Raw genomic sequence first — 27,712 nt, 5'->3', positions numbered from 1 at the left:
CGGTTTGGTTCAAGAAGTTCTTCTAGGGAGCAGAAAGCTTTCCAGTGAGGCCATGTACCTGGTAAAGTGGAAAAGGTTCTTGATCTAGTCAGCGCAGAAAGGGGTCTTGCCCAAGCGGTCATCAGTCCCGTGTATTCTGGACTGTTTGCTATAGCTGAAGCAGCAAGGACTATTGGTGTCTTCAATTAGAGTCCACCTGGCTGCGATTTTGGCTTTTTCACTCATGGGTGAACGGCAGATCCATCTTCTCAAACTTGATCTGTAGTTGCTTTCTCAAGGAGCTGGACAGACTGTCCCCACAGGTGAGACAGCCTGTCCAACCCTGGGACTTCAACCTGGTATTGTCAAGGCTCATAGGTCCCCCATTTGAGTTCTTGGCAATGTGTTCTCTACTCTGCTTGTCATGGAAGGTGGCCTTCGTGGTGGCTATCACCTCATCCAGAAGGGTCTCGGAGATTAGGGCTGTTACCTCAGAACCTGCCTACATGGTCTTCTTCAAGGACAAAGTTTAACTGCACCCTCACCCAGCCTTTCTCCCTAAGGTGGTGTCACAATTCCACAATAACCAGGACATATTTCTCCTAGTCTTCTACCCAAAGCTGCATGCCAACAGGGAGGAACAGACTTCATTTACTAGTTGTCAGCTGGGTGCTTGCCTTCTACATAGAAAAGACTTCATCATTTCAGAAAACTACTCTGTTTTTCATGGTGGTGGCAGACAGGATGAAAGTCATCCAGTCTCAGCCCAGATAATTTCATCATGGATCATTTCTTGAATCCGCACATACTCCGGCCCTGACGGCACATTCCACAAGGGCAAAAGCATCTTCAGCTGCATTCGTGGCACAAGTTCCCATCCAGGACATCTGTAGAGTGGCAATGTGGTCTTCAGTCCACACTTCCGCAGCTCACTATGCCATCACTGAGCGAGTCAGAGATGATGATGAATTTGACAGAGCAGTGCTACAGTCTAGTCTGCTTGTCAATAAACTCCAAACCCTCCTCCTATATCTGCTTGGGAGTCACCTACTGGAATGGACATGAGCAAGCACTCGAAGAAGAAAAAATGGTTACTAATCTTCCATAATTGTTACTCTTTGAGATGTGTTGCTCATGTCCATTCCAAAGGTCCCCCGCCAACTTCTTTGTTGGAGTTAGCCAGCAAGAAGGAACTGAGTGGGCAGTGCGTCCACGGGGCCGTATATACCACTGCTATGAGGGCACAACTCTAGGGGCACTAGAGCCACCCTACGGATACCATTGAATGGTGGTGCTTGGGGCGAGAACACACCTGCATTGGAATGGAAATGAGCAACACATCTCAAAAAACAATTCTGGAAGGTTAGTAACTGTTGTTTTTATAGGCATATATTTGTGATCACCTATATTACTTTGTTGTGACTTTGCATTCATAAGTAGTGCACCAATGCACTCTTTGAAAAGTCATGCCAATAAAGTTTTTGTACCACAAAATCCTGGTATGTGTATGTGCATATGCTCTGTCTTTTGGGGCATGTTATAATTGGTTAAAAAACCAAACAAAAAACCCCCCATAACTAGACATCTAGCTAGTTCACTGAATTCAGTGCTTAGCCTAGAATCTAATGAACATTTATTTACATGCTATCAATGACAGATAAAATTGTAGAATTTGTATTAGGCAACTTATGTATTATTTTCTGTCTAGCTGCTTTTAAAATTGTGAAGGGTTGGCTTGGTCCAGATGCGATAAGCATGTTGAAGTTCACAAACAAGAATGAAGTGCAGGAATACATCAGTGTAGAGTATCTGCCTGCATACATGGGTGGAATTGTAAGTATATTGAAATACTAAAATATTTTGTAATGGTTAATATCTTCATGCAATTTTCTGTGTGCATATAAATTGCATTTTTACATAATGTAGTAGAGCCAACTAGTATTTTTCAGATGTCTGACCGTGTCCATGTGATATTAATAATCTTACAAATTAACTGTTAATGATTTAAGAGCTATTAAAAATCTCAATTGATTTCCAAATTTTTGTATGTTAGTTTTAAAAAAAAGTTTTCATAGCTCTTTTTATAAGATAGGAAGTAATTCTGCACCCCTATTTTGGTGACTTAATTTTGGGAATTTTAATTATGTGAATAGGAAAAGGGAGAGGGAGGTTGAGTGCATGCTACTGCTGTTTCTCACCTCCCGCTGAGGCCATGATTGGCTGAAGAAGACCCCATCCTTTCTCTGACCTTCCACCCTCTCTAGCTCCTTCTGTTGCCCCTCATCTCAAGTGTCCCAAAACCCCTGGTGTTCTTGGCAATTTCTTTAAAAGGAAGGTAAAGCTCAAATGGTTATGCTGCACTCCAGTACTGCATTACTGTCATCTTTAACACACACACCCATTTGTTTATACACATTATAGTGCATTCTAAGTGCTGATGCAGCATAAGCAACTTGTGTTAAGGACATAAATTTGTCACAGATCTAATAAGAGTCACAAATTCTGTGATTTCCTATCCTTTTTCCTCAAACTTTATAACTTTTACACACACACACTCACTCACTCACTCACTCACTCACTCACTCACTCACTCACTCACTCACTCACTCACTCACTCACTCACTCACTCACTCACTCTCACTTTTAACCCAAGCAGGGTAAAAGTAATACCACTGACTTAGGAGGAAATGGCATCACCTATCTTCTCTGCAAAAGTGATGGAGATTGTCATTGCCTATCTGCCTTTCCTTCTGCAGGTTATAGGTGAATATTAATACTCCATCATTAGAGAAAAAACACAGCAAAATGCTGTCTGAGAGACCCTCTTGAGACAAGATAACTGCTGGAAAGATGCTTGGGGGTTCTGTTCCTTGGATTTGGGGGCACGGAGGCAAGAGGGAGCCGCTTTCCCAAACTCCAATTTAGGCAGGATGTCTCTCCGGATCCTCTCCTCAGTACCTGCAAGAAACATCCAAAAGGAATGAGTGAGGAGAAGCAGTTAGTGGCCCAGGGAGTGAGGAGGAGTGGTTGAGTGCATTGTGTGTGCTGTGGGAGATGGTGAAACAGAGTATCTAGAGAGTGGAAGATTCTGCTGTCACCTGCTTCCCAGACATCTTTCCCCTGGTATATGTAGGTAAAAAGGCTTGCTGCCAAGTAGGAAATCTGGTGGTCAGCATCACCAGGGGAAATAATAATGATGAGACATAGCATTTTATTTACATTTTGAAGTCTTCACTGTGAAAAAGCTTGGGACCTTATTTACTGTAGAACCTCAAAGATACGAACACCAGAGTTACGAACTGACCAGTCAACCGAACACCCTGTGGAACTGGAAGTAAGCAATCAGGCAGCAGTGGAGGGGGGGAAAAAGAAAGCAAATACAGTACTATAGTTAAAAGATTGGCATGCAGATCAGAAGCAGCCTGGGGTCTGCGCTGTTTCCTGTAAACCAAGGCTGCTGTTTCACACACCCCCTCGGTCGCCTGCTACCCCATCCCACTTGGAGGGGAAAGCTGTTTTCACCACCACCCTGTGTTGGGAGGAGGACAAGCAGCTTGGAAAAGAAGTTGCAGCCTGCCACAGGGAGCTACTGAGCTGCTATTGTTGTAGCCAAAATCTGTCCTGGAACTGGAGTGGGAGCCAGAGTCTGAGGCTCAGAGCTACTGCCTGCACACTGCGCTCTGGAGATGTTTTAAAGGGCCACAGCCTATGCACTGGTGTGGCCCAAGCTTTGCCTGTGGCTGCACTTCTGGATCCTGCCACCACTTCTGGGAATGCAAGGGGCAGGAGAGGGAGGGGCACTGGCACGAGGCTGGCACCAACCCCCTGCTACATGCTGCCTCTGGAGCCTGGACTGGGGCTTGTAGTGCCAAAGATGGGGACAGGGCTGCCCCCCCATATTAGCCCAAAAGCAAGAAACAGGAATAGGGCAGGGAGCTCCTTGCAAATCAGTGCGGTGCTGCCAGGTGCCACCTTTACAAAGATCTCTCCCAGCCTCAGCTGGAAGACACTGACTGCAGGGTACAGTACCATAATGTTTTGTTCAGTGTTACGAACATTTCAAAGTTACGAACAATCTCTATTCCCAAGATGTTCGTATCTTTGAGGTTCTACTGTAATTGAAAGTTTGATTGCAATGTCTTTTAAAAATTATTTTGTTAAATCATCAATAAAATACTTGCCACAGTCACAGAACAAAAACAGTGGTAAGCAGTTAGCGAGGAAACCCTCTGACTTTTAAATCATGTTTGTTCAGAACCACCCCATGTACTAGTTCTCTGGAAAGATCAGGGAATAACAAGTTTGAACATTTTAAAATCAAGCCATTTATTAGTTCTGACTTTCCAAAAACTTCCTCTTTCCTGGGAATCTGCTGTTCTTACATGTTTGGAAACTATTTGTTTCCAGCAAAACAGCAAGAGTCCTGTAGCACCTTAAAGACTAACAAATTTCTGCAGGCATAAGCTTTCATGGGCTGCAACCCACTTCGTCAGATGGAAGGGGGTTGCAGCCCACGAAAGCTTATGCCCGCAGAAATTTGTTAGTCTTTAAGGTGCCACAGGACTCTTGTTGTTTTTGCAGTACACAGACTAACACGGCTACCCCTCTGGAACTTTTCACCATGAAAAGTATTTTTTTCCAGTCTTTGAAGCAGAGCCAGAGGAACCTCGTAAAACTATTTTTTTTTTATTTTATTTTTTTTTATAAGCAGCCTGCCTTTAAGTACCTTCTGATGGCACAGGTTTGGAGCTGCATGTCTCAAATCTGTGGTTCACAGGAATCTATGCACTGGGGAGAAACTGACACAAATATCAGTTTTAAACCAGTGATAAAATTGGTTGGAGCTGCAGTGTAGGCAAGGCTCCTTGACTGACCCAGTTTTTACCACCATTTGAGCTAACTTTTAATAAATTTCCTCAATATATATGTGACCTAGGTACTTTGAACATGGTGTTTAGATTACTACACTTTCCAGCTTTTTAAAAATAATCTGCCATGATCCGTGTGTGTGTGTGTGTGTGTGTGTGTGTGTGTGTGTGTGTGTGTGTGTGTGTGTGTGTGTGTGTGTGTGTGTGTGTGTGTGTGTGTGAGAGAGAGAGAGATGGACTAGAAGTCTATACATGTGCATTACCTATTTTAATAATGCTAGTTCTTTAAACTTTAATAAATAGCCTGTGTGTGTTAATTTTTATGAATCCAAGTCATAAATTGACTAACTGCGGGATTTTCTTTAAAACCAAAGCTGTTATAAAGTTACAGAAGTACAAAAAGCATCTGAAGACTCACTGGGGTTTTTTTATTATGTTTTAAGTTTGCTTTCATGTAATGTAGAAACAAAATGTGGTTTAATTCTGCCCCACTGCTAAGTTTTTCAATACCAAATTTCAACTCAGAACAAATTCTGCAACCTCTTGGGGAACATGTAAACATTGCCATTAGCTACAAATTAGTGGCTGCATTAGATGATTATCATATTTGTTTATTATAGAGGGCAAAACCCAACATTGACTTTTTTCATGTGGTCCAATGGAACTTAGAATGTATAAAGGAAATATATACAAGGTATAAAAAGACTGAAAAACCCCAAAACTGTTAAGATCTCTATTTTAATTATGCTAGTGAAATCACTTTTCCTTCCTTTTGAAACACTAGTGTATTAAATACCTTTACATTTTAGGATACTTTCAAGTACAGTTATCCTCCATTGGTTGATGATGATTTTCAAACTCCATTGTGTGAAAATGGACCTATTACTAGTGAAGATGAAACTGAAAGTAAAGAAGAGATAGAAGCAGATAGCAAGGAGGCTGGAGAATCCAGTGAAGAGCAAATTCTCAATCCAAAAAAGGTATCTATTAGCTCTATGAAAAGTTGGAAATGGTTATTTTACATGGCAGATTTTTATGTTGTCTGTTATTGTTGGATGTCTTTGCCACTTACAGTGAAAACCCAGTAAAAACCTAAGAATTAGCTTCACTAATAACACATGGATTACAGTGCACACAAAAAAAATCTAGTGTCCATCTTATTCTGGTACTACTCAGTTAAATGTACAATACAAAAATTTAAAAATAGATAATTTTAACTTTATCCCTAAAACGTTAGATTTCTCTAGAGTTATAGTCAGTTTTTAAACTTCCCTCAGGGCAACCATTGTACTGATTTTTAATATCATATATCTAGTTTTCTCAATAGATGTTTTAATCAGCTCCTGAGAGAGGGAATATTAAATAAACAATTGAAAACATGATATTAAGAGCTAGCATCTAGCAAGGTATTGGGTTTTTTATGCGTTAGGCATCTTATTAGTTACACAACGTCCAATTTATCTTTATATGGTCACAAAACAAAGTAAAGCCCCGAATCCTGCAATTTGATCTAGGTGGCTGTAACGTTACACCTGTGCAGAATCCATTCTAGTATCAGGGGGTCAAGAAATACGCGGTGATAGCCAATGGGAAATGTAAATTTTGTCCATTGATATTGCTTTTGAAAAATAGCTACTGTAATCCAAAATCTGGAATTCACTGTTATTACTATAACTCCTGCATCAGAATATAAATATAATAATTTTTTGCTCATGTTAGTTTAATATACCTAATTTTATAGTATACAAATTTTCAGTTTGAATTAGTATTTTAATATTTTGGTTGAATATTTTGAAATGTATGGAACAATTTCTATTTTAATTGTTAAAGTATTTTTTACAATTTAGCCAGACAGATTAATAGGGTAGATTCACAGAATTTTAAGGCCTGAAGGAACCATTAGATCATCTATTCTGACTTCCTCTATATCACAGGCCCTTAAATTTAGTCCAGTTACCCCTTTGTTGAGCCCAATATCTTGTGTTTCTGTTTGGCTTAAAACGTATCTTCCAGAAAGGCATCCAGTCTTGATGTGAAGATGGCAAGAGTTGGAGAATCCACCACTTCCCTTGGTAGATTGTATTCTAGTGGTCAATCACCCTCACTGTTAAAAATATGTGCCTAATTTCTAATATGACTTTGTCTGGCTTCAGCTTCCAGCCATTGATTCTTGTTATGCCTTTCTCCGCTAGATTAAAGAATCCTTTTAGTACTTGATATTTTGTCCCCATAAAGGGACTTACACACTATAATAAAGTCATTTCTGTCTTCTTGATAAGTTAGGCTGAACTCTTTAAGTCTCTCACTTTAAGTCATTTTCTCCAGACTTCCAATTATTTTTGGGGCTCTTTTCTGCCCATTCTGTAAATTTTCAACATCCTTTTAAAATGTGGATACTGAAACTATATGCAGTATTCCAGTATCAGTCTCACAAATTATATATACAGAGGTAAAATTACCTTCCTACTCTTCTCTGTGTTTTGTTGTTTATGTATCCAAGGATCGCATTAGCCCATTTTGCCAACACACCGGGAGCTCATGTTTAGTAGTTTGTACACTGTGACCCCTAAACATTTTTTGCCGAGTTATTGCTTTCCAGGGCACAGTTCCCCATTCTGTTACTATGTCCTGCATATTTTGTTCCTAGATGTGTAACTTTGCATTGGGCTGTGTTAAAATGCATTTTGTTTGAATGGCCTGAGCTTACCACTTGATACCGATAGCTTGTCTGACTACTCTGTCCTCATCACTTCTTACCACTCCTTCAGTCTTTGTCATCTGCATATTTTATCAGCAATGACTTTCTATTTACTTCCAGACCATTAGTGAAAATGTTAAATAGCATTGGACCAAGTACTAGTACCTGTGGATCCCTACTAGAAACAGACCACTATTCTAGAGTTTTTTTAATCCAGCCAGTTCTTAATCCATTTAATATGTACTCTACTGATAATTTATAATAAATTATAATTTATAAATATAATCATTTTTAATTAGAATATTGAGTGGTACTAAGGCAAATGTCTTGCAAAGGTCTATGCATATCACATCTACGCAGTTACCTTTAACAACCAAACTTGTAATCGCCTCAGAGAATGAAATCTGATATGAGAAGACCTGTTTTCCTTAAAATCCTGTAGACGGGTGTAGGAAGGTGCTGTGGCCGGGGGACAGGGCGATGACTGCTTGACAGTCCGCCCTGCCTGAGGGCCGGACTACGACTCATACGGAGACGCTGTTCCGCATTTAGGAAGGAGCTATGGCCTTCCCCGGAGTCTGGACCCGAGGAAGGGCCACAGTGACCGGGCCAGATCAGATGGCTATCCAACAACAGGCATTAATCATATTCATATCCTTTATCTATTCAATGTCATATTAGCTTTTCTATTATTTTACCCAGGATTAATGTCAATCTAGCCAACTGATAGTTACCTGGGTCATTCTGCTTACCCTTTTTGAATATTGGCACAAGATTAGCCACTCTTCCAATCTTCTGGAATTTCCCCAATATTCCAAGGTTTAATAAAAAATTAATATTAGCAGACAAGAAGTCTCCTTGGCCAACTCTTTTAGTATTCTTGAGAGCAAGTTATTCAGGCCTGCTGATTTTAAAATGTTTATCTCTTGTAGATGATGTCAACTAATCCCCTTTACTAATGGACTGGAAATTACTTCAACATCCTCATATGATATGAGTATATCATCCTGTTTTTTTCCAAATAAATAACGGAAATTTATATTGAGCGCTTCTGCCTTTTGTGTATCATTTACAGTTTTACTATCTCCATCTAATAACGGGCCTATATGAGGTGTGGTATCCAAAAGGGTCATATTTGACCCCTGAATATGCAATTTTGATATTCTTTTACTTAGAAGCCATAAGGTAATGGTATAAGGGAATAGCTTACTTTAGAATCATGTACTGAACCAAGCCAAAGGCCTGTCTTGAGTTTCAGACCAGAGATACCTGCAAATGAATTGTGGATGTTAGACTTGATTTGTTATCTTCTTCCTCTTTCATGAATTACAAACCCCTTTGTAACTATGGCCTTTTCCGTTACTTTCAAAAAGAAATGTGTTTGTAAGGAAGGACAGCATGTAATTCTCATTTAACACCCTCAGCAGTCCAATATCTGAAGAAAGGGTAGCTCAATCCTTTCCACCTTCCCCCATGTGTTGGGGGGTGTGGGGTTTTTTTTTTTTTTTTTTTTTTTTTTTTTTTTTTTGGGCTAAATTCTTATTCTGACCCTTTGGATAAGTTATGATATTGAATCAAAATGTTAACCAAATTGGAAAGTAAGATGTAGCCCGACAGAGGTCTCCAAAATATGTTTAATCCTAAAACAAATATATATATTCATCTCCTAAAAAGTTGCATACAAACTCACAAAACGGATATAATTTAAGCTGGGTAAACACTGCTGCTAATAGCTATGAAAAAACAATAACATGATACTACCAAGGAAGGATGAGATTATCAACTGTAGGATATATGAAGGTAAACAAACCTTCCAAATTTATTTTTGGAAAAATTTCTTCTGTCTGAAACAACCAGACATCCTGGGGGCCATCTTTGTAAATTAATCACTTCCTGATTTACTACTTCGTATGTTTTTAACATAGATGTTTCTCACCAAATAGCCTCTGGTTTTGAGATTACAATTGCTACCCAAATGTGTTTACCATCCTGAGAACAAGGAACTATTGTAACTGGATACATTTATGGTCTTTATGTTAAGTTTCAAAGTGATAAACTTGAATTCCTTTCTTGTAATAAAACCCATTTGTATAGAATTAATTCTTATATTTGTAAGGAAATATTCTTACCCCCTTTAAGATTATACTCAAATTATTAGCATAAGTAATTAAATATTGAAATGTTTATTCACATACTAGGAATGCTGTGCAAAGTTTGAGAATACAAGTTGTGAATTTAATATTAGACAATATTTTTAGTTTTAGAAATAGAATTCTTGTTTATTTTACTAATGTTTTCAAGTTATCAAGGACAGTATCTTAGAATAGCTAGAATATTTTAATAGATGGGAATTAGGATATTTTATAATGAACCTAGAAGTTGTTTAAAATTAGAATCAAATTGAGAATAACTCTTCCTACACTTGGAAGATGGGATAAACACTTCCCAAATTACAGGTAAGTGAAGGAAGAAAAAATAAACTTTAAAACTTCAAAATGAAGGAACACTTCAAGAATATAGTCACCATATTAAAACAAAGTATAGGGAAACTTTATTCTGTTAAATGTTTCAAGAACAGTTAGCAACACAGCATTAAGCTAAAAGGCTTCTCAAACAATTCTGTTAGTAGTATATTTTTAATTAATAATACTAAATAAGAAAAGAGAGTACTCCAGGAAAAGAACTATATATAATTCGTGAAAAGATTAACTTTTTTAAAGTTTGGATGCCACCTAATGGATGGGTAGAAAACATGCAATCATGCTTTGATCTGTCTGATGGATAAATTTATCACCTGCAACCGAGATCGGTTCATCCCAAATTTTGTGATATAATGAAAGGTGGTAGTATCAATAACATTCATTTTGAAGCTGGGCCAGCCCACCAGTAGAGCTGAATGGAATATATTAATATATAAAAAGAGATGCCGAATACAGTTGAGGAGATTTGTCTTCATCTAAGCAATCCAGAGGATGAATCTTCATTGAAAGGTCCAGAAGTCCCAAACACACTCAACTCAGTCTTGACTCAGATGAGTATACCTGCTTCCTTTAAGAAATGCTCAATGTTTGATTCCTCTCTCCCAAGAGAGAATTATTTTCTGTAACCAAAATCCTTTATGAACAAAAACTTGGGTCTTGGACCTTAAAGTCCAAAGTCATAACTGTAAGAAGTCTGGGGAAAGAAAGCGCTTTTCTGAAGAGCAACTATGCCAAGAAAAGATCATCACCATACCAAAAGACTCCTCTGATAACAGATGGCTGGGTGTGATAAATATTAACTTTCAAATAGATTGAATTATCTCTATGAGGTACAATAGGAATGTCTGTGCTTTGAAGGAAGTCAGAATTTGGCCTTGGAAAGCAAAAGGTATTGCCTTTCTAGAATTCTGAACCCTTCTGAAGTTCATATCTTTGTTCCTTTAAATTCAGACCCTTGTGCTGATGGGATTTATATATTGAAATATTCCAAATTAATAAACTTAACAATATCATGGCTGCTCCAGAGATACCTGATTCCAAATAAATATCAAGCAAGATTACACTAGGAACAGGAAAGAAAACCGAGTACTGAAGTAGCCTTAAGATTTGAACATAACTGCACTGAGTTACAGGAATTAAACCTAATACCATGTAATTAAATTGCCATAGTGTTTGATTCAATTATCTGTTTTTTACTTAGATAGCACTATAATTTTAGGGAGATATTATATTTTCGTTTTGTATGCTAGGTGATGATTAGATCAACCTTATCTTACTAAAGTTATTTTTTTGCTTAAAGAATTAACCTTGAACTCATAATTGTCTTGCTATGTGCTGCCTAAAATCTGAAGCTGTACTGTCATATCTTTGTTCATTGTTTGTTGGTTAACTTTTGTCCAGTTAAAATTTTTATCCCTAAATTTAAGCACTACTGAAAACTGATTAATATACTCGAATCACTGTTTCTTCACTGTATCTGACTTTTCTCTCACTCACAGCAGCTGTGATGCATCTGCAAGTGTGTATAATTATCTGCTGTTAAAGAAATCCTCAGACCTGTCCTGTCTGTGACAATTACACTGTGTGAGACCAAGAAAAGCTCCCTCCTAACTTCACTTCAAACTTCATTTTTGTGCATTATAAAATCTAGAACACTTTTGTATACTGATCTTAATTGTTGTGTGTTTTTAACTAAAGAGTTAATAGCATGTTTGACTACTTCGTCCTCCATACTCACCTCATTTCCATTTTTGTGTGGTAAATTATTACTGATTTACCTTTGTTTATTTCAAATACGAAGAGCGTGGTGGTGGTGGTAATTTTCTGCATATCAGCTTTATGTCACAAATCTAGTCAGGTGCCACCTTGCTGGCCACTGACTGGACAGCTGTGAAGGGAATCTTCAACCTTCTGTGTCCCTGGATCCCCTCCCTGGGTGTTCTAAGCCTCCAGAATGGGAACACAGCTAATCACTGTCCCAATCTCCGGTCTGTAGGCCCACTCTCAGGCACAGCCCTTCTGTCTGGCACCTTCTGAGTACTGGCACCTACTGTTTAGCTCCTTAGCCTCTTTGAGCACATTGCTTACCCTCAAACTCACCCGTATGTAAACACACTCTCTCCTAGAACTCACCCCAAAAGTCTGAAGCTTCTGGCTTACAGTTTAGCTCTCTGGAAGCAATGTAGTAGTTGTAAAGCATTCACCACACACTGACACTTTGCCCAGAGTCTCTCACAACTACTCTTTTACTTAATCATATAAAGCCCAAGAGAGTCCACAAAAAAATAAACTGTACATGCCTTTCCCTGCTCAGTTTCCTCACGACTCCTAGGCCTTCTTGGGTAGGGTCAGAGTACCTGGGAAGTACTTGGGGACATGTGTGTCCAGTAAAGCAGGCAGGATTTCCCTGCCTCACGCAGGCTGGTCACATGTTGGGGCTTCTCCTCCGTGGTCTGTGATTTTGCTCTCTCTCGCCCAGTGCTTCCTCTTCCTATCTGGCTTCTCTTGTTGTGTTTCCTTATTTAAACCCTTCCTGGGTCACCTTGCTGCTTTCTTTTTGGGATCTGGTTACTCCTTTTTTTGCATAACTTTTGCACCCAAGTCTTTTCCATTTGTCCTCAGGCTGTGGTGTTACTGGTGCATGTCCTGACAGCAGTGATGGAGCCACATACAGAGAGGCATATGTGATACAGCAGTTTTTAATAGAAACATTTCATCATAACTCTTGGTTGATATTAGGAATTGATAAATTGTACAGGCAGATTCTCAAATTGTCACATTTCTCCCTTGTAAAAAACCAAAACAAAAACAGTACTCAACAAGTGCTCTGAGGGTGTTCTGGCACTCCATTTTTAGACAGTGTCAACTGTTATTAATTCAAACTCATACGTTCATTAAACAATTCCACTGATTGCACCAAAGTACAATTACATGAAAACTTTATAGGTCAGTTCCTGCCTACATCATATAAATCTTCTCCCTCATTATCCCAGGAAAGGGGTAAATGGGTTCACATTTCATGAGGACTTCCCATCAGTTCTTGTCACCCCAGTACATCTGATTGGTTGGGGTGGCCACAAGGGGCTTTGAGCACTTGCAGAGTGCATCTTGGTGCCACAGCATTGCTGTGGAGATCAGTCCCTGTTCCAGGAAGAGGTGGAATGTGTGCACTTTTCCCCACATCCAGTCCCCTTCACGCTTCCTGGGGAGAGGTAAACTGAAGTGTGTTTCTTCCCCCACCTCCTTCTGGTTCAGTTGCATTATGACTCTCACTCAGAAGCCAAAGATTAAGGGGCATTTTTCCTCCTACATGTCCCAAAGCAATTGCTTCATACATTTTTGGGGATTTTCACACCCTTTCGTAGATATCATGAGTTTGGCACTATTCTTTACCACCCTCCATATCTGTTTTCCTAAGGGAGTTCTGCTGCACAGCATCTTTCAGCTGTGCGTTGGTTTCTGTTTTCCCTGAAAAGCTTTAAATCACAGCACCTTTTAGCTGTGCTTCGGTCTCTGTGTTCCTAGTGGCCTCCTGGCCCACAACATCTAGCCATGTCAGTGTCTCAATGCTCCCAGCATGATTCTGGGTCACAGACGCAGTCAGCATTGACTTAGTTTCACTGAAATGTAGATCATGAGCTTGTCCCCTGGTCCACTGACTCTTGCCTTGGTGGATTTACACCTGCGCCCTCTGGAGTTAACACTATTACATCATTACACAGAATAATAATTGGGAAGCCACCTCTCATATTCCCACAATTGGCATCCCAGATTTTACTTAGTGACCCTTTTGACTCAGACTACAAGAAGAGTGGAGGGATTCATCATAACCACATATTTACCTGCTAACACCTGATTAGCTATGCATTCATGTTTCTCCTCCTGGGTCCCATGAATGTGAATTGACCCTCTTTTCCTGTTGTGAACTGGTGGCATTTGTCCTCGTCCGTAAGCTTCTGTCTCTTCTACTCTGCCTGCTCTGTTGCCAGGCCTCCAGCAATCTTTCTCTCTCCTTCATAAGCAGCCTTTTCCACTCCAGCGTCCACAGCTCTGGACCTATAACCATTGCCACTATTTCTGCTGGATCATCTGTGGTACCATCTGCTTAGTCACCTGCATGCCCTGTAGGAGAAAGGATCTCTTTGAGCCCCTGGTTTGGAGTGAGTGTCCCATCCTCTCTTCAAGCATGGGAGTGCAACAGTGCCATTAACTCCGTATGATTCTCCTTCATAAGCGGTCCTCACTCCAGCCTCCACTGCTCTGGACTACTTGCCTCACCATTACATCTTATGGACAGTTTCTGGAGCAGTCAGTGGCACCGTCTCTGGTTACCTGCCTGCTCTGTAGGAAGAAAGGGATCCATTCTTGCCCCTGATTTGAAGCAGGTGCTCCATCCTTCCACATTGTATACATGAGCAGTATGGTCACCAACTCCAGTTTTTCTGATCTGCAGAAGCCAGACCTTGCTGTGCACACTAGCTCAGAATCTGCTTTTTCCTGAACTGTTCCTAATTCATATCTGGCAGCTATTTTTATGCAAGACATTTAAAAGATCTGGTCTTGGCTTTCAAAATAACAGCAAAAATGAAGTCCCTTGCAAAAGTGTTTTTAAAAGCTTCAGACGCTACTACGCTAATCACAGACATTGCCACCATTCTTTCATAGATCCGGTCAGGCACCTGCTTGCTGGGCACCCACCAGACTATTGTGAAGGGACTCTAAGCCTCTCTGTCTCTGGATTCCCCGGAGTATGCTTCTAGAGTCTAAATGGAATCCAACCACTACCCAGCTGTCTCACTCCTCTGGGTGAGTCACTCACCCTTCAGACTCTTCTGTACTTAAGTACACACCCTCCCAGAACTCCACCCTGAAGTGTGAAGCTTCCGGTTTACTGTTTAACTCTCTCGAGTGGCAACATAGAAAGCATTCAGCACACACTGACACTTTGCCTAATGTCTAAGGCTACATATACACTACAAGCTAGGGGTGTGATTCACAGCTTGTGTATTCATACTCTCACTAGCTCTCATGAGCCAGCATAAGCATAGATAGTAGCATAGCAACAGTAGCCTGGGCAGTGGAGGCATAGCTTAGCTGGGCAAAATAAAAACCCACCTGAAACCAGAGGGTATGTACTTGGCACAGCTAATCTTTATTGATGCTGTTACTGCCCATGCTACTGTGACTACATATTTATATTCACAGTAGCTGAACGAGAGCTTGCGTAAGTCTGTGTATGGAAGTTGTGACTCTCACCCCAGCTTGTAGCGTAGACGTAGCCTAACGCAACTGTTCTTAATCATGTAAAGCACAAGACAGTACAGGTCTACAGAACAATACACTGTACATGCCTTTCCCTTCCTCAGTTTACTCATCACTCCAGAGCATTCTCTAAGCTGGTCTCAGCGTTCCTTGGGGGCATCTGTGTCCAATAAAGCAGGCAGAGTTTCCCTGCTTTGTGCCCATGTTGAGCGTCTTCTCCCTTGGAGTTTCCTTCTGACCATTTTCTGTGACCTTGCTGTCTCCTGCCCAATGCTTCTGCTGTCTGGCTTCTGTTCTTCTGTGCTTCTTCATTTAAATCCCTCCAACTCATGTGGCTACTTTCTTTATTCTGTCTCATGTTGTTTTCCACTGTTAAACAAAACACCACCATCACAACAACCCTCCCCTCAGATGGAGGAGGAAATAGCTTTTTCCCTTCCCATGCAGTTTCTTTTGCGTAACTTTTGCACCATCATTAACCTTAAGTATCTTCTCTTTGTCTTCAGTCTGTAGTATACCTGGTGCATGTTCTGTCAGCAATGGTGGATCCTCAAACAGTGAGATATTCATGAGATAGCAGTTTTATAGGATCATTTCATAATCCATAATATCAAACAATTCAGAAGTTGTATTGATTCCCAAATCGTTATGTTTTGCCAGTGTTTACGCTGTGTGTGTGTGTGTGTGTGTGTGTGTGTGTGTGTGTGTTTTGTCTGTGACAATAATGGAGAATCTCTCTCATGCAGATAACTGAATGACAAAAGCATGTGTTTCACCTAACAGTTCCTAACTCAAGTTTACCAAATTTTTGCTTTGCCTAATTTGTACTTTCACCATACACTTCCTAATTGAATGGCTTTAGCATTTGTCACCAAATTAAACATTTCTTATTAACTTCACAACCTGGAGCTAAAAGTATACACTTTGTCCTGTTGTAACAATCATATGGATATAGTTATTGTATCTCAACTTCTTTCATATTGTTGTAATTTACAGCTAGGCATGTATATATGAACAATGTATAACCTTGTGCTGTAATTGTCACATGGCCTTATATTTACCTCATCAATTCTATGCTTAGTCCTAGAACTCTAGTTTCTTAAAAGAGAATTAAGAATAGTTAGTTGTTTAACTAGCGTTTTTAAAAATTGAAATTACTTTCAAGTGTAGTATCCTATTTTACCATTTTTATATTTTATTTAGTTTAAGAGTCTTGATATTGAGTTGAATCATAGTTTTGTAACCTAGTTTACGTTAATTAAATTTACATTTGGGTTCTCAGAAACTATTTTCTTAAGTATGTTTATTGAGTTGTTGCTGGTTCTTAACCATTAGCTTCTCTCAATGGGAACAGCTTTTTGATATGTTTAGTGTTCTAAGAAATAATCGATTGAATAGTGTGTAAATATACCCACTATTATGGTACTAGTGCTTTCACATAGTTAATTTTTATTTTGATATTCTTTCATTTTATAATTTTATACTTAGAAAGTTGCTTTTAAGCATTATTAATACATTGTATAATTCATTTACTTTTCTTTTTATATGGTGTAACTCATTTGATTATTCATTATTGATTGATTTGTTTGTTTGTTTTTCTTTTTGTCTTTGTAATTCTTAAACATTTTTCTTTATTTTAAAATCAAGTTCAGTTATTGATTTCCATGGCATCCCCTAGTACATGAATGAGAACTCTTTGTGGTAAATAACAAGACTACCCTCTAAGTTTAGTATCATGAATAGCAATTATTAATAATTTAATCTTTAGAATATTTTTTCTAAACAAATTGCATAAGAAACAATTAGGTAGTAATTCCATCTATTTCATTCTTGTTTCTCCCAGGTCTCAATTTTGATAATTTGATTTGTGTTTCATGCTCTTTCACCCCCGCAATTGCTAGGATTTCTTTCACTTCTAATATACTTTTAAAGACCTTATTATTGATCTTAGCTAGCCCTGACAGCCATAGATTTTTTTCCCTGATGTCTTTAGCTTCCCTTATTAATTTTCTATACTTAGTAACTTAAATTTATATTTCTTTCTTCATCCGCTTGCTATATTGGTTTTTCTTTCTTTATTTCTGATTGGTTCCTTCATTTGGTCACTGAACCAGGATGGGCTTTTAGTCATAGTTTCTTGTTTGTAGAACTGTACTTTTTTTTGGCCATCTCTTCTTAAAGAGTTTGTCATCTTCTGTCTTAATTTTTCCTCCCAATCAGTTTTGCTCATAATTTTCCTAAGCTTTGGTAAATTACCCTTTTTGAAGCATCAAGTGTGTGTGTGTATATATATTTGTGTGTATATGTGTGTGTATATATATAATATATATATGACTGGTAGGGCAATGCCTATAGTGATCCGCAACAACATGAGCATTATACTTCCATCAGTTTTATTAATCAAATCATTTTTTTAAAATTCCCGTGAGTGCTTTATATCTTGAACACTAAGGAACAAAGATGAGTTGAGTTTAGCAAGTCCATGAAATGTAATTAAATACAGTATCATAGTTTATTTTATCTGTCGATCTAACATAATATTTTTAGTGATTGTTATATTGGGATATATGTTTGAATGTTTTGCTCTGCATAGGAGGGATGAGTGAGGCCAGTGGTTTGTAAATTAGAACAATCCAGAGCAGCTAAAAGTTGTATTCCCAGAGTTTTACAGGAATCTCCAAGCTATGAGGAATCAGGCTTCTAAAGTGCATATATATTGACCATTTGACTCAAAATAGAAAATATTTTATCTATAAATTAATTTGTTAGAAGCTTTATAGAGTGAGTGTCTGTGTGTTTCAGAGCCATCATACATGGTTCATTCATTGATGAAATTACAAGGAATTCAAAGATGAACAGGGTCTATAACATGTAAATTTGATGGAATGAGCATCTTGCCATTATATTTGCTGCAGAAATACCTGCATTACTGTAATGTGTATGACTCATATTTTTTATTCCTTTGTAATTCTCATTTATATTTACTCAGGTATGTTCTGTAGAACAAATTTCCAAACCAGAAGAGAGTGACAAAACGGATTCCAAAACAAAAAATGCAAAGAAAGCATTAACCATTTTTAAAGGACCATTATTACACATAAGGTAATAATGTGCAATAATAATTTTGTTTTCTTTGTCACATTGTGTATAGCTCACTTAAACAAAATTAATTAGGTCAGTTTAAAACCACGAGAACTGAAATCAAGAATTAACTGATTTGACTAATCTTAAATTAATTTTTACCTTCTAAAAATTCTTACTTTGTCAGATATGAAATCTTCTCAGACTTGCATGTCTTCCATTCAGCAATTCTAAGTATCTGTCACATACTATATTTATCTTTCTGGATGAACATCTTTAGTGATCATTAATTTTCCACATATATTATAAGTTATTTTTTGATTGTTTTTATAGTGCAATAAGTATGCCTGACACTAATTGACAGTTTAACAGCTTAACTGTACTAGAAAAGTGTATCAGTTTAACTAAATTTGAAATAATCTAGTTAGACCAATGTAAACCCCATACATTTAAACTAGTTTAACCCTTGCTTAAATTTGATTAGCTTAAGCAAGATTAACTAGGTTGATTTTTAAAATGTATTCAGTTTAACTGATGCAACTTTGGTTTCTGATTTAAGCTAAAACCAAATGTAAGCAAGGGTTAAAGTGGTGTAAATGTGTCTGCTTTAAGATTTTGCGTCAATTAAAGTAGATCAATTTAGTTAACTGGTGCAACTTTACTGATGTAGACAAGAACTATATGCAAGACAGGACTTTGCCCTGAGGATCTTCATCATCTAAAATTCTCACCCTTTGCTGTGAGAGTCTGCGTTGTTACATACAAATCTAATTAAGAAATGGAATTAACAAATGTCATCTCTCTCTTCCCATTGTTTTGCAGCTCAAGGTGCTTGTTTGGCAAATAAACTAAAATCTAGATTTCTGTTCTATTTTTTATTTCTGTTTTGATTTTAGATGATCAATGAAAATAATTTTTGACTTACTGATAAAAGCACTTGAATGAACCAACCTGAAAAGTACTATGTGCTAAATCAGAATTTGAATGAACTTGGAAAAATCCAATGAAAATTTACATTGGAACTTGCAACCTAAATATTTTTATACATGTGAAATTTAGCAGATTTGCACCTCAGATTCAGAACTCTGTCATCACTTGTGCAGCAATCTTCTTTGCACACTGTCCTTCTTTATGGCAAGACAAAGGCATAACCTGTAGACTCTTCTGATTTAAAAGATTTTCTGAAATCCACCACCAGGCATACGTTTCTGGTTATGATTTATTAGACTACAGAATTCAAATAAGGATTATCTGTTTTTTTTCTAAGTGACATAAAGAAGCTGCCTGTGTCATTACAAACAAGTAAACTTTACACTTTATCATACTAGCGTCCTGTAGCACTTTAAAGACTAACAAATTTAATTTCTGCAGGCATAAGCTTTCGTGGGCTGTAACTCACTTCGTCAGATGTAAGGAATAAAAATCAGATAGGAGGTATATATATACATCTAAGGGTAAGGAACAACAATGGAGAAGTTAGGTATAAGCAAAGTCCATTCAGTTAGAGTAGTTGAGGCCTATTCACAACCATTGATTAGGAGGTGAAAATGTGTGAACAGTGAAGATTACTTCTTGTAATGAGATAACCATTCCAAGTCCCTATTTAGACCCAGTTTGATTGTGTCAAGTTTGCATATGAGTTCCAGCTCTGCAGTTTCTCTTTGAAGTCTGTTTTTGAAGTTTTTTTGTAGAAGTATAGCAACTTTCAAGTCAGCTAGAGTGTCCTGGGAGATTGAAGTGCTCTCCGACTGGTTTATGGATGTTATCATTTTTTGTGTCTGATTTGTGTCCATTTATTCTTTTGCATAGTGACAGTCCAGTTTGGCCAATGTACATGGCTGAGGGACATTGCTGGCACATGACACCTGCATATCTACTAATGTAATATATGCTAAATGAGCTCCTTATGGTGTGACTGATGTGGTTAGGACCTGTGATGGTGTTACTAGAGTCGATGTGTGGGCAGAGCTGGCAACGGGGTTTGTTGCAGGGGTATGTTCCTGGGTTAGTGTTCTTGTTGTATGGTGTACGGTTGCTGGTGAGTATTTGCTTCAGGTTGGTGGGCTGTCTGTAAGCAAGGATAGGTCTGCCTCCCACAGCTTGAGCGAGTGAGTGATCATCTGCTAGAATAGGTTGTAGATCCTTAATGATATGTTGGAGAGATTTTAGTTGGGGGCTGTAGGTGATGGCCAGTGGTGTTCTATTGTTTTCTTTGTTGGGTCTGTCCTGTAGTAGGTGACTTCTGGGTACCCATCTGGCTCTGTCAATTTGTTTCTTCACCTCTCCAGGTGGGTATTGTAGTTTTAAGAATGTTTTATGGAGATCCTGTAGGTGTTTGTCTCTGTCTGAGGGATTGGAACAAATCGGTTGTATCTTAAGCTTTGCTGTAGACAATGGATCGTGTAATGTGTCCAGGGTGTAAGCTGGAGGCATGAAGATATGTATTGCGGTCAGTTGGTTTTCTTTATAGGGTGGTGTTGTTGTGACCATCCTTTATTTGTGTTGTAGTGTCCAGGAAGTGGATTTCTTGTGTGGACTGGTCCAGCCTGAGGTTGATGAAGGGGTGGAAATTATTGAAATCCCGGTGAAATTCTTTGAGGGACTCTTTCCCATGGGTCCAGATGATGAAAATGTTATCAGTGTAACGTAGGTAAAGGAGAAGTGCTTGGGGACAAGTATTGAGGAAGCGTTGTTCTAGGTCAGCCATAAAAATGTTGGCATACTGTGGGGCCATTCGGGTGCCCATAGCTGTGCCACTGACTTGAAGATATAGATTTGCTCCAAATCTGTAGTAGTTGTGGGTCAGGACAAAGTCACAAAGTTCAGCTACCAGGTGTGACATATCATCATCAGGGAAAATGTTCCTGATGGCTTGTACTCCATCTTTGTGTGGAATGTTGGTGTAGCGAGCGTCTACATCTATAGTGGCTAGGATGGTGTTTTCTCGGGATGGATTGTCGTTTTCTCAGGAAGTCAGTGGTATCACGAAGATAGCTAGGAGTGCTGGTGGCATAGGGCCTGAGGAGAGAGTCCATATGGCCTGACAGTCCTGCTGTGAGAGTGCCAATGCCTGAGATGGTGGGGCGTGTAGAATTCCCAGGTTTGTGGATCTTGAGTAGCAGATAGAATAACCCTCAGGGGGTGTGTCTGTGTAGATTTGTTCCTGTGTTTCTTTAGGGAGTTTCTTAAGTAGATGTTGTAGTTTCTTTTGGTATTCCTCAGTGGGATCGGACAGTAGTGGCTTGCAGAATGTGGTGTTGGAGAGTTGTCTGGTGGCTTCCTGTTCGTAATCAGATCTATTCATGATGACAACAGCATCTCCATTGTCTGCCTCTTTGATTAGAATGTCAGAGTTGTTATTGAGGCTGTGGATGGTATTACGTTCTGCATGGCTGAGGTTATGGGGCAAGCAGTGTTGCTTGTCGACAATCTCAGCTTGTGCACGTTGGCAGAAACACACTATGTAAAAGTCTAGTCTGTTGTTTTGACCGTCAGGAGGAGTCCATGGAGAATTCTTCTTCTTGTAGCGTTGGTAGGAAGGTATCTGTGGGTTAGTGTGTTGTTCAGTGGTGTGGTGGAAATATTCCTTGAGTCGGAGACGGCGAAAGTAGGATTCCAGGTCACCGCAGAATTACTCATTACAAGAAGTAATCGTCACTGTTCACACTTTCTCACCTCCTAATCAATGGCTGTGAATAGGCCTCAACTACTCTAACTGAATGGACTTTGCTTATATCTAACTTCCCCATTGTTGTTCCTTACCCTTAGATGTATATATATACATCCTATCTGATTTCTATTCCTTACATCTGACGAAGTGAGTTACAGCCCACGAAAGCTTATGCCTGCAGAAATTAAATTTGTTAGTCTTTAAAGTGCTACAGGACTCTCATTGTTTTTGCTGTATACAGACTAGCACGGCTAACCCTCTGGAATTTATCATACTAGAATCTTTTGTGCTCTACCATTGCATTAGAAGGGTTTGAGTTTGTTGGAAACAAGAGGAAGATTTAATTTAGTGAAGTCTACCAGTGCTCATACTTGTGGTGTTACTGATTTGGAAAATGAAGAAATGGTGTCTCTATAGCCTATGCTGCTGTTGCCAAAGTAAAAGCTAGAGAGGTAGAATATGCTATACATGGTGATTGGATTAATTATCAAAATAATATACTATTGGAAAAAAGAAAGCTGAAGTAATATGCGGCACTAGAAGCTTTTGTTGCAGTGGTGGATCTTGGGTGCGGCTTATACACAGAAAAATGAATTTGTAAAATTGTCTCTTTTTACCTAAAAGAGCTGCTCCTCATGTGCTTTCTGGTTTGCATTCTACTGCAGTAACCAAGTAACTACTGCTTTTTACACCTCATATAGCTGCACAGCCAATACTGACTTTGTTACTGGGCAAGTAAGGTGACCAGATGTCCCAATATTATGGACTGTGTCTTATATATGCAACTGTACCCCCTGCCTCCCTGGGGAAGAAATGTGTCCTGATTTTTCACACTTGCTATCTGGTCACCGTATGGACAAATGAAATAGAACCCATTTAACTCTCAGATCCCATCTCAAGTTTGTAGAGTTTTTTCCAGCTGCCGGCCCTATCTTAACTTGTAAACTGAACAAAACTGATGAGAAGTAACTGAGACACAGTAAAAATGGAATCTCTCAACAACATTTTCATCATTCTCAGTATAATCACTCTAAGAAAACCACAAAAAGTCATGAATGCAGAATATATGTTGTACTGTAATTCTTGCTTGAGACAGAAATGTTAGACACTTCTGAGTTTTTCTCGGGAAGATATGTAGTCTAGTGGCTAGGGCAGATGACTTGGATTCAAGACAGGTTTGTTACCAGATCTATCACTAACTTTCTGACAGACCTTGGGCAAATCACTTATGCTTCTTCTGTACCTCAATTTGTGCAATTGAAAAATGGATATAGGACTTACCTTATAAAGAAGTTGAGCAGCTTTATTAATTATTGCAATGCACTTTGAGATCTTCATGCAAAGTAATAATCCTACAGTAAATGACTGCTGAATAAAAAAGATGGAAAGCAAAGATCAAAGGTTGATTTGGAAGGAAAGTTTTGTATTAAAATGTTAGATTATTTAGAGCACTGCAATACTTGTCAACTTCAATTCTCAGGAAATATTGACTAAATTTTGAGAGTTTTAAAATAAATAAATGGCAACTGATCTTGTCTTGGAAATCTGTGGTATCTAGCTGGCTTGTGTTCCAGGTTGCCTCAGAAATGGAGTAGAAAGAAAGATTTTGTGTAAGCTAAAAGATGCTTATTCAAATTCCAGACTGCAATTTATGATAAAAGACAGCAGTTCTTCAACACAATAGTACATTATTTTAGGTGTGCGCGCACACACATTTATAGAGAACTTGTGAAATGAACAAACTTTATAGTCTATGAAAAGGGAGCTGTTCCATCCCCTTTTCCCACCACACATTGCTCTAAGTTAGCTTGCAAAGAGAGTTCTTCAAGTGCTTGCTCATGTCCATTTCATGTTATTTATGTGCATTCTGTGTGCGCAGTTGCTGGAGATTTTTCTCTCTGTGTCATCCATATGACCAGCTCTAGCACCCCTGGAGCCGCATGTGTATGAATGGGTGTAAGGGGTGCTGCTGGCTCTGTGCCCTCAGTTTCTTCTTACTGCCCATGATGGTTGCTTGGAATGATCCTTCTTGCTTTTGCAAGGCTTCTTTACCACTGGTTTGGACTTTTGTAGATATTGTATGGTTATTGTAGTTAGTGTATATACTTCCTCATGTTAGTGTATATACTAGTGTGAATAGTTGTCCTCTTCTCAAGAGACTTTAGCCCCAGGGTCTAGGCATGTGCCAGTTCCCAGGCTTCAACCCGTGTGCCTCCTGCGGCAGGTCCATGTCAGTGAGTGACCCGCCCTTGAGCTCTCTAAAGTGTCTTGAGAAAATCACATTAAAGAGAAGTGTCAGATCTGCAGGGGCTTTAGACCACACACTCAAAAAGATGATGACATCTGTCTGAGGGCCTTACACATGGAGGCAGGCCTCAGACCGGCCTCCAAGCTGAGCCACCCCGAATTGGTGCTGAGCACTTCAGATTCCTTGCAAAGCACTCCACCAGCACTTTGCTCTTCCCAGCACCAATCTCCATCTCTGGTGCTGAGGAAGAAGCACAAGAAACAGTGCACTCAGAAAGCGCTCTCTGGTGACCAAGAAGGAGAAGTGGAGAGTAGCTGGCATAGTGCGACCCACGCTGGGCCACTCCCTCCCCAGAGCCACTGTCTGCTCCAGTGACTCTACCTAGAGCACCGAGTTCTAGGAACTGTCATTGGGACCCTTCAACTCGAGGTTTTCCAGGCGGCAAAGGATCTGATGTCCCTCCCGATGTCGTTAATCCCTCCCCCCCCACGCTCTACTGCCAGCCAACGTGACAGAATAAAAGGGATAAAGGAGTGGCAAGTTCCATCGCAGCACCATCCAGAAAAAATCATCCATGATCCAGTTGCGGTAGTCTCCAACCTGTTGTCGGTCACCAGTTCCCCGACACCTCCTGGAGGTGGAAGGGGGCACTGCACTGCCATGGTCTCAAAGGGAAGAATCCTCTTCAGATTCTGATGGGGAATCCTTCGCCCCGCCAAAGACATACCAGTACCCGGCTGAAGCACCAGACTCCGTTATCGTCATCTGTCCCGAATGAAGTGGTCACAAGACCTAGTAACCCGCTCCCACAACAATGACATCAGGGCCCCTCCAGGACTCCTGAAATGGGTCACCGCAAGCTTGGGATTGGAAGCTCAGGAGCTGAAGGAATCTACTCACAGCTTAATTGATATCCTGGCTGCAGTGGCCCCCTCCAGAGTAGCCGTGCCAGTTAATGAGGTGGTGTTGGGACCTGTCAGGGCACTATGGCAGACCCCTTCGTCTCTGCCCCACCTCAAACAGGGTATAGAAGAAGTACTGTGTACCAGCTAGTGGGTTTGAGTACTTGTACTCACATCCTCCACCTCCCGCCCCTGGTGGTGTCAGCTGCAAATGAGTGGGAGAGGCAGGGGTGATCAGATGCTACCCCAAAAATAAAGAGGCTAAGAGACTGGACCTGTTCAGGCATAAGGTTTATTTGACGAGCAGCCTCCAGTTATGTATTTCTAACAAGCAGACTCTGCTGGGGAGATACAATTTTAACCTGTTGGACTCAGTGGTCAAATTTAAGCACTCTCTGCCGCAGGGCTCAAGGCAGGAGTTCACAGACATCCTGGAGGAAGGCAAGACTTCCCTGCAGGCAACTCTGGATGTTGCCGACTCAGCAGCCAGGATTATGGCATCAGTGGTCACCATAAGGCGCTGATTGTGGCTCCAGTTATCGGGCCTCTCTCACGAAGTGTAGCAGTCCATCTAGGATCTCCCCTTTGAGGGGATCTCCCTGTTCTCCAAACAGACAGACTTTAAGTTTTGTGGCTTCAAAGACTCAAGAGCTATACTGCTCTTTCCTGGGCCTTTACATGCCCCTGGTCTCCAGGAAGGCACTGGGAATCTGGAAGGCTGCAGGGCCTAAAATGCCTCCCATTCGGGCTCACATAGATATCCCGGTGGGGTCAGGTGGGCCTTTTGAAGATATGCCCAAGGATGGCATACCAGTCCCAACTCCAGATCCATCCTCTGTTTTGTTTGTGGACTGCCTGTCACCCTTCAGTCCAGTGTGGTCATATATAATGTTGGACTGTTGGGTACTCAGCACTATAACAGTTGGTTATACCCCCCCCCCCAATCCCGTCCCGTCCCTCTTCAAGATCCTTCTCACAAGCAGCTTCTTGTGCAGGAGTTGCAAACCCTTCTATGTGTGGGGACTGTAGAAGAGATTCCTTGAGATGTGAGAAGGATTGGGTTTTACTCCTGATATTACCTAATCCCGAAGGCCAAAGGGGGTCTACAGTCCATCCTGAACCTGTGTCACCTCAACAAATATCTTAAGAAACTGAGGTTCCGCATGGTCTCCGTCATTCCCTCCCTGGATCCAGGAGACTGATACGCTGTCCTCGATTTAAAGGACACTTATTTCCACATCTCCATCTTCCAGAAGCACAGGAGATTCCTCAGGCTCATAGTGGGTCAACAACACTACCAGTGCACTGCATTTCCCTTTGGCCTGTTGGCAGCCCCACAAGTCTTCATGAAGTGTATGGCAGTAGTAACAGCCTTCCTTGGACATGAGGCATGCAAGTCTACCTCTCGACGACTGGGTGATCAAAGACTGCTCACAGGCTCAGATCCAGCACAACATTGGTACAGTATAAGCCACCTTCTGTATTCTGGGTCTCTTGATAAACAAGCAAAAATCAATTCTGGTCCTGGTTCAGAGAATAGAGGTCATCGGGTCAGTGCTCAACACGACCCAGGCCAAGGCATACTTACTGGAAGCAAGTTTCCGAGCTGTGTTGAACCTAGTCTCCAAGATTATAACCCACCCGCTAACAACTGCTTGGGTTTGCCCCAAACTGTTGGGTCACATGGTGGCATGTACCTCTGTGGGGCAGTACTCAAGGCTACACCTCAGACCCTTACAGATCTGGCTAGCCTCAGTCTGTTCCCTGAGCAGAAACTACTTGGACTCGTTACTCACAGTTCCGCTGCTGGTCCTTGCTTTGCTAACTTGGTGAAGGGACCCAGGTTCTGTAATGAAAGGGGTACATTTTGCCACCCATCATCCGTCAGTGAACTCTAGTTTTGGACATGTCAGACAGAACAGAACTGCCACCAGACAGAACAGGAAATGCTATCGGTTCTGTTCACTACGTGGGCACAGTAGGGGATCCCTCTTCTATGCCCTCCTGCTCTTGGGGCAGACCGCATGCTATACACCTTCCCAGCGATCCCATTGGTTCACAGCGTCCTCCTAAAGGTCAAACGGGACAATGTGAAGATTACACTGATAGCACCGGCCTGGGAACACCAGCATTGGTTCAGTATACTTCTGGACCTTTCAGTGGCAGCTCCACTCACGTTCCCACGCCACCCGGACTTGATTTCACAAGACCACAGCTGATTGCTTCAACTGAACCTTGCATTCCTGCAGCTGAACCCTGAACAGCAGGCCTGCTCAGAATAGGTCTGGCGAGTCTTGCTCTGTGGCAGAAAGCCTTCCACCAGGGCTACCTATGTGGTCAAATGGAAACATTTCTGGACATCCCCGTCTTCTCTGCAGTCTATCCTGGACTATCTGCTCCACCTGAAACATCAAGGTGTGTCTGTTTCCGTCTATTAAGGTTCACTTGGCAACCATCTCAGCCTTCCACCTTCCTGTGCAGAGCAGATCAGTGTTCTTCTATGAGATGATAGTCAGGTTTCTCA

General features: G+C 40.4%; 1 protein-coding gene across 2 annotated transcripts in view; it reads left to right on the top strand.

The window, feature by feature from the left end:
• Nucleotides 1-27,712, top strand: part of MOSPD2 (motile sperm domain containing 2) — an 84,019-nt gene that overhangs the window by 44,128 nt on the left and 12,179 nt on the right. For both annotated transcript variants that reach the window (XM_067566116.1, XM_067566117.1), the window contains exons 8-10: nt 1,688-1,812; nt 5,657-5,827; nt 18,277-18,389. In XM_067566116.1, coding sequence (XP_067422217.1) covers nt 1,688-1,812; nt 5,657-5,827; nt 18,277-18,389 — 409 coding nt within the window. The remainder of the gene's footprint in view (nt 1-1,687; nt 1,813-5,656; nt 5,828-18,276; nt 18,390-27,712) is intronic.

Source organism: Emydura macquarii, unplaced genomic scaffold, assembly GCF_026122565.2.
Source record: "Emydura macquarii macquarii isolate MOO-44397 ecotype Brisbane River unplaced genomic scaffold, CSIRO-AGI_Emac_v2 contig_2734, whole genome shotgun sequence".
Lineage (NCBI taxonomy): Eukaryota > Metazoa > Chordata > Testudines > Chelidae > Emydura > Emydura macquarii.
Note: the sequence above shows the minus strand (reverse complement) of the source record. Positions and strands in the feature narration are given on the sequence as shown.